The sequence below is a fragment of the Serinus canaria genome, chromosome 10, assembly GCF_022539315.1.
Source record: "Serinus canaria isolate serCan28SL12 chromosome 10, serCan2020, whole genome shotgun sequence".
Lineage (NCBI taxonomy): Eukaryota > Metazoa > Chordata > Aves > Passeriformes > Fringillidae > Serinus > Serinus canaria.
This window is the reverse complement of record NC_066324.1, coordinates 2,848,490-2,863,235: the sequence shown is the minus strand read 5'-3', so window position 1 is coordinate 2,863,235 and position 14,746 is coordinate 2,848,490. Positions and strand designations below refer to the sequence as shown.

Sequence of the window (14,746 nt, the reverse complement as noted above, 5' to 3'; positions counted from 1 at the left end):
GCAGCCTTAAGCTACCCAAGCACAAAGCAGATCTGGACCAAGGAGTATTTAGGCTCTACCACCTCCAGGTGCATTTACTTGCTCTGCTTAGAGAGAGGAAGATTTGGAGAGAGGAAGGAAGAGGGGAGCTAGGCTGAAAAGCAGTGCAAGGAGCCTGATGGCATCACTGCGATTCTGGGGCCAAATATTTCTCTCTCCTGGGAGGATTTGGGGGTGAGCAAAGCTCCTCATGTAGGACACAGATGATGTGAAGGATGCCAGTGGTCCTGGAAGGATGGCACTTGGACACTGGGATCTGGAGCTGAACAGAGTCTCTGTCATGCACAGTCAAGTCAAAAGAAATAAATACAGTATTTTCTGAGAAGTTGGCATGGCACATAGCTGGAAATTTGCTTCAGGCTTCATAAAGTTCATTTTCATTGAGATTTCCTTGGCTGTGTTTGGATTTGCTGTGCAATGAGAGCCTTGGCCATCTGTTACCTGGATTCCCCGTCACCCAGAATGATACACAGGTAACGGGACACTAAAACAGCTGGACTTTTGGCTGTGAGAGCATGGACAAACTGGTGAACAGAATGCCCAGCATCTAAATACCAGCTCCATGAGAATCACCCCCCAGCATGTGGAGGATGCAGTGCAGCAGGGCCAGTGTTCAGTCCAGGTTTTGCTGCTTTTTGTCTTTTTTTTTTTTAAGAAAGCTCTAACAAAAGGAAGATCTGTAGTTGCCGTGTGAGAAGGCGCAGAGCGTCTCTGTGCATCAACCATCTGAAATATGCAGTGTCCTTTTATTTCTTCCCATCAACATGAAAAAAATCTGTCACTTTGGGACATCTGCTGCTGGAAAACTTTCCCGCGAGTGCCAGACTGGCAGCGCCGCGAGCACGTCAGACGAGGCGAGATGCCAGAAGGCTTTCTGCTGGTCACCAGAGCCGCTCGGCGAGCCGAGGGCTCCATCACATCCCCACACAATGCCCTGACAGGCATTGATGGAAGTGGGGAGAGGAGCTGCTGCAGATTCACACCCGGCTGAGCTGAAACGAGAGGCCTCCGCTGCTCGAAAGCCGCAGTATTCCCAAGCTGTCTTCCCAGTTCATAGGCAATCAGGATGACTGATCTGGCTCGGGTCAGGGGTCCAGGCCGGTGACCGGAGATCGGCTTTCCAAAGGCTCCTCTGAAAAAGTCTGCGAACTGAAGGAAGCCTCTTCATCGATTCAGCAGCACAAAGAAGAGGGGCCCATCTGGGAGGGCATCAGCCTGCGTGCGCACAGGCGCACAAAGGAGGGAGTGTGGTGAAATTAATGCAGAGAGCAGGCTGTGGCTAGCAGGGACAGCATTCGGAGTGCCAGCAGAAACAGAAAGATACTAGTGTCACATTCAGATGCCCCATCCCTGCTCTGGCTCTGTTTGGCATGACCTGTGTTGTGCTGTGCTGAACTGAATGATCTGTTCCTGGACGGCTGGCCTGTGCCACACTGGGAAGGAACCTTTGCCCCCCAGCTTTGCAGAAATGTCCTGTATTCTGAAGGTTGCCTCATAGAGGCTGAAATTAAGGTGCAAAGCTTGAAAGTGATGCTCAGCAACCCAGAGGACACTGCATATCATTCCCAGCCCTCTGTTCTATACACATATTCTTACACATACAGAAATTAAATACCATACGGAACGTCGTAGCTGAAATTGGGTTGGGTTATGCAGAAGGACTCATTTCTATTTTGCAGGTACTGCAGCTCACTGGCCAGGATCTCAGCCAATCTTGTGATTTCAGACTCATCCAAGAGCAGCTTCTGGAAGGCTGTTGCTTTTCCCAGCCATTCAGTCTGTTTAAATGAGCCACAGGGTACAATCACAGATTTTACTGAATCCTGCCACAGGAAGCAGAGAAGTCTTTACATCTTCAGGACCATGGGGAAGCACAAAATATCTCAGGAAAAGCTACTGGAAGGGAGGACAGAGCCTGATAGGACTGCAAATGCAGACACCTGTGAAAGCTCTCTGCTGCTAAACTGAAAGTCCCCCAAACTTTTCCCAAGCAAGCAGCACAGATACTGGAGCAGAAAACGATCCAGCCTTATTTTGGGGAGACTAATTTTAGGCAATACTACTATGGGCTCAGTCGTGCCTAAAAACCTCCTGTGTAAGGCCCATTCTCTGCTGATGGATTTTGCTGTGTGCAACAGTTGGAACAAACACCTAAACTCCTGACTCAATGCACTTCAAGAACAGCTCAGTGGAGTAGCACACAGAGAAATTACACAGGCAACTTGGTAGCAAAATAATCGCAGCCAGATGAGAAGAAGAGACTGATGCCTGTTGCTGTTGGCTGATCCGGGGCTGCTGCAGGCCCTTTTTGTGGGATATGGCTGTGTGATCCCAGCACAGGATCCCTGCTTGGTGCAGGGATCACACTGATTCCCCACTGCTTAGAGGGCTTTGTGCGCTCGTGCAGCCATCCTCCTTGCAAAGGCCATTTCCAATGTGTCTTCCAAAGTCAAACCCATAAATTATGTTTAAATCAGGAGCAGCGGGTTCACATCCCCATCCTCCACATACTGATTTGTCATGCTTCTGGGAATGAAATATGATTTGCTGTAGAGCACTCTTCCCTCAGTCACAGCCATCTTCATACTCACGGCATAAGGAACTGCAGGCTTGCCTGTGCTCCCTTATGTGGCCCAAAACCGTACAAATGGAAGTGTTTGTAGGGAGTGTGCACCACGAAGGGATGTACAAACCCATCTGCACCTTTTCACACCCAGCTAATGTAGGGTTTACAGAAAAAAGCCACCTTTTGAATGATAGGCTCTGGTTTCCCTGGGTTTGGTACCAGAAGGGCTGTCAGGTCCCAGGTGCTGGGATGTTTGTGTTTGAAGGGCCCTCTCTGCTTCTGCAGTGGGATTTAACACCACAAGAAGTGCAAGAAGAGAAAGTTGTCATGATGTTTATGTACAAAGGAGTATTTCCCCTGAGGAGCCTTGAACTTTCATGGCCCTGGAAGTGAGACATTTCCAGAGCACTAAACCAAGTGCAAACTAGTGAGAAAAAATTTACAAAGGTCACCAAGCAGAGCGAATGCCACCTGAGCCCAAATTCTAACAAAGCCTTTTTCCGGTGGAACAAATGAAGTCTCTTAATTACAATTTGTAAATATAATCTTCTTGGAAAATCAATATTTAGAGAGCCTGCCTTCTCTGAAGAAGTTGGCCTTTGTTCCTTGCTATTAGGGCAATATAAACCCCATAGTGTGATATACTTCCAGGCTGAAAATTACCCCCCTGAACCTGACTGGGTCAAAGGAAGAAAAGCAATAAACCTTTTACGGTGGTAATTTGGGGGCTATTTCATGCTTCCTTGTAAATTTTGAAGTAATAACCTAGCAACATAATTGTACACAAGCCCATGTATAAATAATTTTACACAAGCCCAACTTGGCCAGTAACCACACCTTCCTTCTACAGCAGTACTCCACTTCTGGGACGGGCTGGTGATTCTGGGTAGGAATTTTGCTAGAAATTCCTTCTATACATCTCACACATTTGGATCATGATCTATCAGAATCACTCCAGGAGCAACATGGGCATCTAGAGGGACAGACTCTGCCACTGCTGGACACAGGGACGGCTCTACCAAAGGTCAATAGGCTCCATCAGTTTCTCCCTCAGAGAGCTTGACTCAGCACAGCATCACCCTGACAGCAATCGGCTGCATCCCCAGCCCAGGGGCTGCGTGGCAAAGCAGCCCCATCGTCAGCTCCTTCAGTCATTTTTATTCACAGCTTTTAATGGAAAAGCCCACAATTCCCTATGCCTGAGCCTTCATGCATTTTTCATTAACAATTATCCGCTATCCCAGAACTGCTTTTGATTTTTTGCTAATCATCGATTGGCTATTTTGTTCCCACACAGCTGGCATTTTCAAAACATAACAACCACCTCTGGAGAGGGCACAGCAGAAGGCTGATCTTTAATGCTAATGTGCCCAGAAACCGTCAACACATCAGGTGATGGGAATTCACATCTGAGGGACCACGAGGGATGAGATATTTATTGGATGCAGCCCGTGAGGCTGATTTTACTGTGCTGAAAGCCTGTAAGTTGCTTAGCAAGTGAATGTCTGATATTGTACCAGCAGTCACATCCAATCTCGAGTGAATCCAGTCCTGAAGCTGCAGCCCAGCAATGAAGAATTTTTGGAGTCCCCTCACCTTGTAGGGTATGCTCTGCAAAAGGGCCTTTCACAGCTTTGGGAAGCAACAGATCCATTGGCTCTGGGTTTGTGCTGCTGCCTACAGGGCCTCAAGCTTATAGGAGCAGAGCAGTATCTCAAACACACCATCTTCTGCAGGTCTGAATCTTGCTTTTGGCTGTGTTAATTTACAAAAATGAAGTTGCTCCCAATGACACATTTTGCAATCAATTAGCACATTATATGTTTTGAGATGATTTACTGCTTTTTTTCCCTAAAAATCCCTTAGGGGGCATTCAGACCTCTATGACAATATTAAGCAGAGTTTTAATCCAAATGAATTTTCTAGGAAACCATGTAATCTAATTAAAAAGCTCAGGCTGTAGTTTAGTAGCTTCATTACTAGTATATTCGAGATCCATCTTTACACAGACAAATATTTTCCAAGCACAATAGACGGATAAATCCAAGACATAACCACAAACTGATTCTGCCTGGAACTAAGTGGGTTACAGCACTTAGTCATGCCCACGAGAGTAAAACAAAGGGCAAACTTGAAAAAGCTCAGGCAAAAAGTCATCCATTGATGTGTCTCCTCCACGTCTTGGAGCTCCCAGCCCTGCTGCACCAGTGAGGGCATTTTCCACACTGACAGCTTTGGAAACCACCAGGCATGGCCACTTGCCTGAAGGTTGGAGCCGACCAAGACTAGCGTGGAAGACGACAAAAGTTCAACACTGTTGAGTACAATGGCCTGAGGGCTCAGCTTTACAATCACATTACTATAGCTTGAGAAGATGCCACGTGTCAGCTGAGCCCCAGAAACGGGCTGAGCTCCCTCAGCCCGTGCCAGATGCTGAAATCTGATCATTCAGCTTGCTGTGGAAAAGACTGATGCTAAATTGCATTAAATGATTCCCATAAGAAAACGATTACAGAGATGTTCACCAAGTTGCAGTTCATGGGCATGGGTAGCACAGCTCCAGGCACAGCGACCTGGCCAGGAGACATGACCATGACCAAAGACCTGACTCCTGCTCTCCTCAAGTGAAGATGAATGATTTCACAGGGGAAACATTTGGGCGAGACACAGAACTGGATTCAGTGTCACTTTTGCCATGGATTTAATGACCACTTCATCACTTTTGACTTCATTTCCTCATCAACAAAAAGGGATGCAATAAGTTCGCTCCTACCCCTTCTGCCCTGTTCATACTATAAAGGGCAGACATGCCCCAGAAAGTCATGCCATAAAGTAGAAGACCACATGCCTCAACTGAGTGTCATCTGTGTGTGCACATACAAAGTTTTCTGAAGCTCTAAAATCTTCCAATTTGGAGAAAACCTCTACTGATTGAGATGGTTTTATTACCCCTCACACCTTATCCTTCTTGCGCCACACATCCTTCCATCACTCATGTAACAAAGCTTTAAAACCCTTCAAACAAGACAACAAAAAGCCACATTATACAGACACTCAGAAAAATAAACTCACTCCTGTGCCCTGAGGAACAAGCCATGGTGCCTGCACAGCACTTCCCAGCTGTCTAAACTGAAGGTCCAGACCCTCCAGCAAGGCTGGGTAGTTGCTTTCCTGAGACACATTTGTTAATACAGAGAGCAGCTCTATGACACCACAGAGTACAAACCTCTACCAATACATCAGGTTTACAACACAGGTGCTATTATTTTGTAGTATATTTTTTCATGCTATTTCCATAGAAACTACATTGTTGAGTGGTAATTTTCACACTAAGTGCATCATTTCCTCAGTACAAACATCCCCATCCCCTCACAGGAAAATGCAGTTATTTAGTACTCAGAGAACACACTCTTCCCTGGTGAGATAAAAGGCTAAAATTTAGTGAAAGTCAGGCTCCACACAAATATTATTTCTAATATATTTGCATTTGCATGCCCAGGCAGGTCAATGTTCAGGCGTTAAAGCACAGTTCCTCCACTGAGGAGTCTATGTGGTCCCTGTCAGCTCCAGGAACAACATTTAGCCCTTCCAGAAATACCCAGATGATGATCAGGACAAAAGAGTAACTTTTCCTGGGTTCCTGCATCAACAGTCAAAGTCTAATGCTAATGTCCTAGCACAAAAAATCAGGGAGCACCAAACTGTAATACTGTAAGGTGCAGCCAGCAGGACTGGAGCAGTGTTTTAGCTTATCAAAGCCCAGACTGAATTCACAGATCTGCTTCAGAACACTGCCACCTTCCCATCAGCTCTTTGCTATGCAGAAAGCAATCCAACATCTCTCCCACTCCCATTTCCACAGCAGTGCCAGAGCCCAGTGCACCAGGACCTACCTGTTGTTATTCTTCAGCTTGATGTGGTCGCTGGTCTCCAGGATCTGCCCATTCCTCAGCCACGTGATCTGGGGAGGGGGTTCCCCTTGGGCCACGCATGTGAAGATGGCAGTAGTCCCCACGGGTCTGGAAATGGACTGGGGATGCTGCACAAACTCTGCTGGGGCTGACAGGAGGAAGGAGAAAGAGGGTGAGAAAAGTCTTGATGATCCCACTTTATTCTGGTACAAAAAAAACCATCTTGTCAATAAGCCTTGTCTGTCTGGGAACGTGGAATATTTGGCCAACCCACAGCACAGGCAGCAGATAACTCTGGTTTGGACAGTGTGTCTATAAACAGTGAAAAGCTGCCTTTTGGTTGCCCACCCTGGCAGTTATGGCTTCACATGAGGCACCTGAAGGCCAGATTAGAAGTGACTGAAAGCTGAGATGAGCCCTGAGGGTTCAGGCAAACAGCACCAAGGTTTAAGCTCCTTCACCTCTCCCTGGTCTCCCATGGAAAGCAACCCCAGTGCTGCAGCTGGGGAGATGTGCTGTTTCCTCAACAGCAGAGCTCAACCAACGCCCTGGCTGTCTCCAAAGGACCTGAATGGCCTTACCAAACTGCTTGAAATGGAAAGAAATGTATGGATATCATACAGCAATCTGGCAGGATGTTCTCTCCGCAGTAAATATCAGATTTGCTGCCAATTTTTCCTGTCAGCAGAAGATTAGGGAGCCTTTTTTCTCCAGATCTTCAGCCTGGGACTTCTGGGGTCCTGCCAAGCCTTGAAGAAGACTACACCATGCCTGTAACTGCTGTTCACCTTGTCACCAAATGTTTTCACCTTTGGCAGTAACATTTTTAAACAGAAAGCGATCTCTTCCTTCCAGCAGCTCAAATTAGATTTAAAATCATTTATCTGAATAAACCAGTGTTTCAGCCTACAGAAAGCAGGGCCTGACAGACATTGCCAAATAGGTGAGATTATTCAAGCAGTTCTGCTTCAAAGGGCAAAGTGATAAATATACTGCATGTTGCTACTGAAACCTAAAATCAGGTGGAACCAGCAGCAGACACAATGAAGACAAACAGATAAAGAGGCACAGCTCCATAATAAATTTACTGACTAACATCACATAACGGATGGATGACATTAAATTTTTTTGACAAAAGAATAATAATCGAGGGAGACACATTCAGAGCCACTCTGTGGCATTTTCTAAGCATGGGGTTGGTGGCTGTGCCATGAGCAGAGATGTAGGGATTGGAGAAGGAAGCAAACTGGTCTAGCGAAATATACTGAGGAGTGGCCAGGCTGCAGGTAGGGATGCAAGAGTTGAGCATGGCCAAAACATCCCGTGGGGTTTCCTGCAGCATTTTGGGGGGATAAAGTCTTTCTCAGCTCTGTGCCAGTAAGGGAAGAGGTAACACAGCCAAACTGCAGGGACAGGCGCTTGTGTGAGAGTAAAAGTCCAGCTGTGCAGATTCTAAGTCCTCCAAGCAGGAAGACAGAGGAATTCATCGCATAGCCGATCCCCCTTGAAGGAGCCCCCTCCTTCATTTTTAATAATCAGAGGGAAGTGGAGCATGGCAGGTCTGACTTATGTTACTGGTACAGCAGAGTTTATTGTCAGGCCACCGCTGTCAACGCTCGGCTCTGCTAATGAACCTGATCCCGGCAACCCAATGGACATGTACTTCCAGAACCTCCTGCTAAACTTCCCCATGTGCCAATCAATCTCTTGCCCTTTTACTTCCCTTCTGTGTTTTTGCTCTAGATTTACAGATTAAAACAAAACTCAGGATGGGTTCAATAAAAGTTGGAAGCAAGGATAAACAGGGGGAAAACCCCTCATCCCTGCCATGAATGGCTCCTTTGTGGTGTACAGTGAGAGCATTAGAGACTTGATTTTCCTCAGCCTCCCGCCCCCCGCTTTGTGCTGGCGCAGTTTTGCAGGAGCAATTATTTTGCAAGTGGCTGTGCACCTCCCTGCTTTCATCTGGGCTCCCGAGCTGCACCCGCAGCACTCGCAGGTGCAAACCCACGATGCCAAGGAAGGGCACAGCCACCTTCCAGCTCCTCGCTGCAGCTTCATTAAAGATCCTCTTGGCTCTTTGCCTCTGCCTCCCCCTCGCTTCATCAAATCTCAAACCCACCGTTTGTTCAGCAGAAACAAAGTTGAAATATGGAAAGAAGCATCCGGCACAACCCTTCTGGAGCTGCCGGCTCTCCTTATCCTCCCTTATTAGCCCGTGTCAAGAGGCAGTAATTGGAGCGGGGTCGCGTGTGACTCGGGGTAACAAACGTGCAGCTGCGGCCGCTGGCTCGGCGCCAGTCACACTGCTTCGTGCCATGGCCCGCGGGTTCCTCGGGTCCCTGCTCCCCCCTGCCGTCCCTCCTCTTTGCAGCCTTGCTAAACACAACCCCTGCCCCTGCCTAACTTGCTTAAACTCTCTGGGGAGCAGGATCCCACCTCTGTTGTGCAGAGCTGTCCCCTGTTCTATGGCATCCCTTACTGCAAGACACAGATTGCCCTTCCACCGTTCCTGCTCTTCCTGGCTTTCCCTAGATATTGCTCTGTCCTGTTGAGGTTTCAGTGTGAAGTTGTAGTACCAAAATGGCCCAGGTCAAAACAGAAACCCATGGAGTCAGAGAATATGGTCTGGGAACAGATGGAGTTTAAATGACATGGAATGAGAGGGTGTCCCTCTGCTACCTGGACCAGGATGCACCCAACCTGTGTTCATAACCAGTGCCCTGAGGAAGGTGCCCTCATGCAACAGCCGGTGTGTGGTCACAGGGCAATTGGCTCCTTTCCTGGGCAGAAAACCATCTCCTCTCCTCTCCCAGGTCCTCTCCCCTGCCCTTCCAAACAATTTTGACAGGATCCAAGAGTTTGCCTGTTAGTAGGGAAAGAGCAGAAGCCAACCCTGCTGACTGCCAGCCTTGTCTTCAGCCAAGCCCTGCCCACTGCCAGCCCTTCATCCTCCTCATCACTCATAATTAACAGAGAATCTTGTCAGGGCCCATCCCACCCTGCATGGAGGCACAGTGGCCTGAACACCTCTGCCCCTTCCAAACTACATGCCAAAAGGCAGCCAGAGCAAGCATTTCTCAGTCCTCCATTAAGATTTAATAAAGATACTGATAGAGATCATTGTTAAGAGCAGAGGTTTCAAATGTGGCAAGGAGGAATGGGCAGGATCCAGCCCTGGCTTGTGAAGTATGAAAAAACCAGAGCGTTGATTATTCAGGACTTAATGGAAGGGAGGGGATCATGCAGTTTTAATGAATATTTAAAGGCATGACATTGGTATAAAAAAGCAATAACATTTAATACCACCCTCAGAATTGTTAACAAAGTGATTCAATAGCTTTTACTGTGCTCAGCAAACTGTGATAGCATGGAGATGCACTGCAACAGCAGCTTCTAACAGGAGACCCCAATGGGCTCCATCTCTCTTGGGACAAGTCAGCAGGGACCAGCAACCAATGTGTCTCCCAAGATATCAGGGAGCTTTGCTGTCCTTGCTGTGAGGTTGTGGTGTGGTGCTTATGGCAGTGCCTGATGGCTCACAGAAGGTCCCAAGGATCACTGAGAAGATCCAAAGGTAAAGGGAGCACTGACAGCCAATGCTCTGGTGCCAGAACAATCCATGCCTCTTGCATCTCAGTAGGAAGTGTCATTAATTCTCAAGTGGACAGAGTGGCAAGGTCGGGGAAGGAGGCTGGGGTGAAGAGAAGAAAGAATAACATGGAAACAACAAAACCTCATAAATTAGGCTACTGGCACCCACAATAAGGGTATAAAGGAGAAGTCAGGTCAACGGGGAAGTCACTCAAGCACAGCAAATGGTGACAGGAGATTTAAGACAACTGTTGCTCACTTGGCTTCTCTCTATTCACTCTAGAGGATACTCAGATGTTTACATGAGTAACTTACAGTAGCAGCAATGGGACCGGAAGGGCCAAAGATGGAAACTGTGTCCGTGTCCCCTGGAAAACAGGCAGAGAACACTCAAGGGGGCTGTCATGGAGGGCTTTCAGCCCTCATGAAATTCTTGTGCCAGCAAGGTGCAGGCTGGAGCTCCACAGCAGCAGGGTATGTTCCTATGTCACCCACAAGTGTGGTCCTGGAAGAACGGTCCACAGGGATCAGACATCCCAGCTCACTCCAGCATCCTGACAGACAAGATTTGAGTGCCCACCTGTCCCTGTGTGGTGGCTTTTCTTGGGAAGGAAAATGTTGCCAGGAAGGGAACTGCTCCATGGGGGACACTGACTCACACAGCACATATTGAAGCTGGTTTGCAGAATGAATTCAGGGATAAACTCAAGGACAAATCAAGTACCACAGAGCCAAGCCTAAACCACAGCAACTGCTGCTGAATTCCAGCCCCAGCCAAGGCTTGTGATGCCAGTGAGCAAGAATGATGGAAGAAACATCAGGAAGCGCAGCGGTGGCCGGATCTGCTGGACCAAGGAGTGCTGCCCAGTCTTGCCAACAGCAAGCAAGGCAAACAAGGCCGGCATTGTCAGCAGAGCCTTCAAACCCATGTCCTTAAGATGGGCCCTCATTTATGAGATGGGATCTCATTTTTCTGCATAGCTTTCAGGAGGAAATGAAGCGTGGAGTGGAGAACACTGGTGACCATCTGGCCATTCACAGCCCATCAGTTTGTTATGACACCAAACACATAATAAAGCACAAAAGATTGCACAGGAGGTAGAGGGAAAGTGCTTTGATATATTTTTTCCCTTGCCACTGAAGCCTGCTCTTCCCTCGCCTCACACACACGCACACCCTCGGTTTCAGTCGGCGCCGCATTCGGCCCTTCAACAACTCCCCCCGTGAGACTTTCATTCGAAGCCCAGCACAAAGCAATATTCAAATGGCTGCGCTGGGATCTAAAGGGAAAATGGAAACTTTCTTGTGTGAGAACCTTACAAAAGAGATCAAAGGAGCCTAAATGGCCAAGGGAGGGCAGGGAGGGAAGGAGTGGGGGATTGACGCCTTCTCCTCTGGAGGGAGGAGGAATTCCCAGGAAGATAATAAGATGGTGTTAGGTTATCTGAAGGAAAACCTGCAATGGAAAGGACATTACCACTGGAGGAAGAGCAGAGCCCTCTGTTGGGACACCTCTGCCCATGAAGCTGTTGGATGGGACAAGGACCACTGCTTGCAGCAGGAGGGAGGACGCGGTCTCAGTTCCAGCCTCCTGCTAACTCCTTGCCTTACAACAGGAAACATCGCCCTTTCTCCTCCAGTTTCCCACCTATAAAACCTCCTGCCTTCAAAAGACTGGGGCAAGTTAATTTGTGCCTCCAGGCACTTCAAGGGCCCCTGCATAAAGGCAGCAAGTACCTGGCCTGGTGTGCTTTGAGGATACCGTATTGTCCTAGCCCTGTGCTAACTTCCTCTCCAACCAGGCTTTTGATAGCCCGCTCTTTGCTTTTCTTCTCTTTACGGATGTAATTTGCATCGCTGACATCTTGACAAAGATAAAACCCATAGTCTCTCATGTCAGTCATTATCACTGTTTTCTTCCCAGACAAACCTGAACAGCAATCATTTGTACCTCTCAGCTGGAAAATTCAGGCAAAATGAGATGCAGAGGCAGGAAAAACTGCTTCCAGAGGGAGAGTGAGCAAACCTGGGATGAGCTCAGTTGCCTGGCCAGGGTCTGCCCCTATCCTGCCTGGGGAACATTCCCCTAAAAAACATGAAGCATTTTAAGGATGGGCAATACAGGTTGGGGTCCTGGACACTGCAGGTCCTGTATAAGGGTTACTCCAAGGACACACTGGCCACACTTCTCCACACCACTGCCAGCTTCTCTGCTGATGCTGAATGCAGGAGCATCCTGCTTCCACAGAAAGACTGGGCTCCAATGGCCCTGTGAGTGACATTTTAGGGACAAATTCTCATCTTGGCTTGCCAGGAGAAAATCCACAGTAATTCTACATCAGCTGAACTCCAGCATAAGAACAGTTGCTCAAGAGCTGATGCTCAAATCTCCAAAAAGACTAAAAACTGCTATCTGTAGCAATAAGAACTTGTGCTACCTTTCACCCTCTCATTCAGTTGCTAACAGGATGAGTCAACCATATTCAATAGCTGAATTTTTAAAACTTCATAGATTTTCCAAGTAATTTGTTTTGGGTCTGCCTCTTGGACGTCAGCTTGGCATTTGGGCTTAGGAGACCTCTCCTACATGCACCATGTGCAGAGCTGTCCTGCTGCAGCTCTAAATGGTTAGTATCAGTACAGAGAGGTGGCTCTTAATGCTGGGGTTGATGTTTCTTAATAAGGGGATTCATAGCTGTGCCAGCTGGGAGGTCCCCTCATTGCACTGCTCACCCAGAAATCCACGAGCAATAGAAACAGCGAGTTTTCACCTTGTCTCATTGTCTGATCCGCACCTGGGGCTCAGGAGGCACAGGCAGCCCCTTCTACACCCTTTCTACATTGCTCCTCCACTGCTGGTGGGATCACCGCCTGCGACTCCCGCAATCTGTCGGGTGACATCAGGGCTGGAGCAGGGTGAGCATCAGGGCTGGAGCAGGGCACTTTCCCCATCAGCAGCAGAAAGGTTCAATTAGCAGCTCCGGCAGGAGGTGTGTAATTTTAGATTCAGGATATCATCAGTCAATAGTTAATGAGTGAACTGATGAGAGCGTGAGATGCTTTAAGTGGACTAGCTTGAAGAGGAGGTGAGTGCCTGTAATCAGGGGCGGATTGCTGCCATTCAGAGCACGCTGCCAGCTGGGTTTGCCTTCTCAAATGCTTGCCTGGCTCCCCTCACCATGGAGACTGGTCACACGGAGCACGTGGAAGGGATTTGTGTGCTTTCCCTAGAGCTGATCTCTACTTTGGGCTGAACTGCCCTTTACAAGCAGGAGTCATATATATCATTCAGAGGTGTCCAGTATGAGAACAGTGACCATGTCCTTGTATCACTAAGGACTATGAGACAAATTTGGCTGATTAATTCAGGCTTTCTGCTGAGATGCACAAGTATGGTAACAAATAATAACCAGTGTCTGCTAAGACAAATGCCTGTGATGGAGCCAGAAATCACTGTAGCCCGTACAGCTGATGCCTCAGTTGAACCACACCTGGTTGCGACTCACCTGCGTGGGACACAGACACACCCCCACTTGGGAAACCACATGTCTAGGAAAGAAGTGCTTTGCCTAGTACCACCAGAGGAGTGAAGTCAGCACCTGTCCAACCCAAGCCCTTGGGGTGTCAGGGCTCACCTTGCACGACGAGGCTGCCCTGCGCGGTGCGGCGCACGCGCGTGCCGGGTTTGTTGGCGGCGCACACGTAGATGCCAGAATGCTGCACTGTGAGGTCCGAGATCATGAGGTTTCCTGTGCCCAGCACCTGGATCCCCTCCACGCCAATCGGGCGGCCGTCTGAAAGAAGGGGAGAAGGACAAGAGTCACATGTTGGACCTTTGGGCAAGGTTCTCCAGGGCACAGCCCTCAGTGAGACCCATTCTAAGTGCTTATGGAGTGGTGCCATGTTCTGCTATTGCCATTTGCCAAGTACAGTCAATGGGATTTAGCTGATGCTCTTATCAGAACTGCCTTCTGCAGAAACCAGATCCTTATTTACATGTTTGCCCCAAATCACTCTTTGCTGCTTAAAAACCCAAAGTACCACCACAGGAAAAGTGAAAGCTTTCAATCATGTGTTCAGATTAGGAGGAAGCACCCAGAACACAGTTCAACAGAGTGGTTAAACCAAGCTAAATAATCTCAGCTTCTCTGAGCTATTGTCTGGGTTCTTCCCTTAGAATGAGCAGGGAACCACTCAGTTCAATAGCCTAGTTCCAACAGAGAGGCTTCAGGAACAAGTCCAGCTGACCTACTCCAGTGCTTCCCTGATGCACTTTCCCAGCCACCAGCAATTTATGAACTGCAGATTACCTCACCCAGAAGTTACACCACTTTACCTGATAACCCTTGAGGGATTTTTGTGGCTTCTGAAAGTAAGAGAACCCTGGATTTTTGATTCCTTAGCCCTTGAACACATACTAGCTCAAGGCTGAGGAGCTGGTCTCTTAGCTGGTGGTTAGATCTCATTCACTCTGGCTTGGAAGGGCAACTGAAAAGGGCTGCACCCACCCCAAGTGCTGGATATGAGGCATGTGAAATAGTTCAGTATCAGGGAATACAGTTTTATCCTGTTTTCTCTGGAAAATTCCCAGCCAGCTCTAATTACAATGTGTTTCATTAGTATCAGGCTATTGCTT

General features: G+C 48.1%; 2 protein-coding genes across 2 annotated transcripts in view; one reads left to right on the top strand and one right to left on the bottom strand.

The window, feature by feature from the left end:
* The window catches only part of MTFMT (mitochondrial methionyl-tRNA formyltransferase), a 431,560-nt gene that overhangs the window by 85,182 nt on the left and 331,632 nt on the right, over nt 1–14,746 (top strand). The gene's annotated exons all lie outside the window — the stretch shown is intronic.
* Nucleotides 1–14,746, bottom strand: part of IGDCC3 (immunoglobulin superfamily DCC subclass member 3) — a 100,381-nt gene that overhangs the window by 15,422 nt on the left and 70,213 nt on the right. Inside the window, exons 6-7 of the mRNA XM_050978241.1 lie at nt 13,746–13,904; nt 6,499–6,664 (exon numbers count right to left, since the gene is read on the bottom strand). Coding sequence (XP_050834198.1) covers nt 6,499–6,664; nt 13,746–13,904 — 325 coding nt within the window. The remainder of the gene's footprint in view (nt 1–6,498; nt 6,665–13,745; nt 13,905–14,746) is intronic.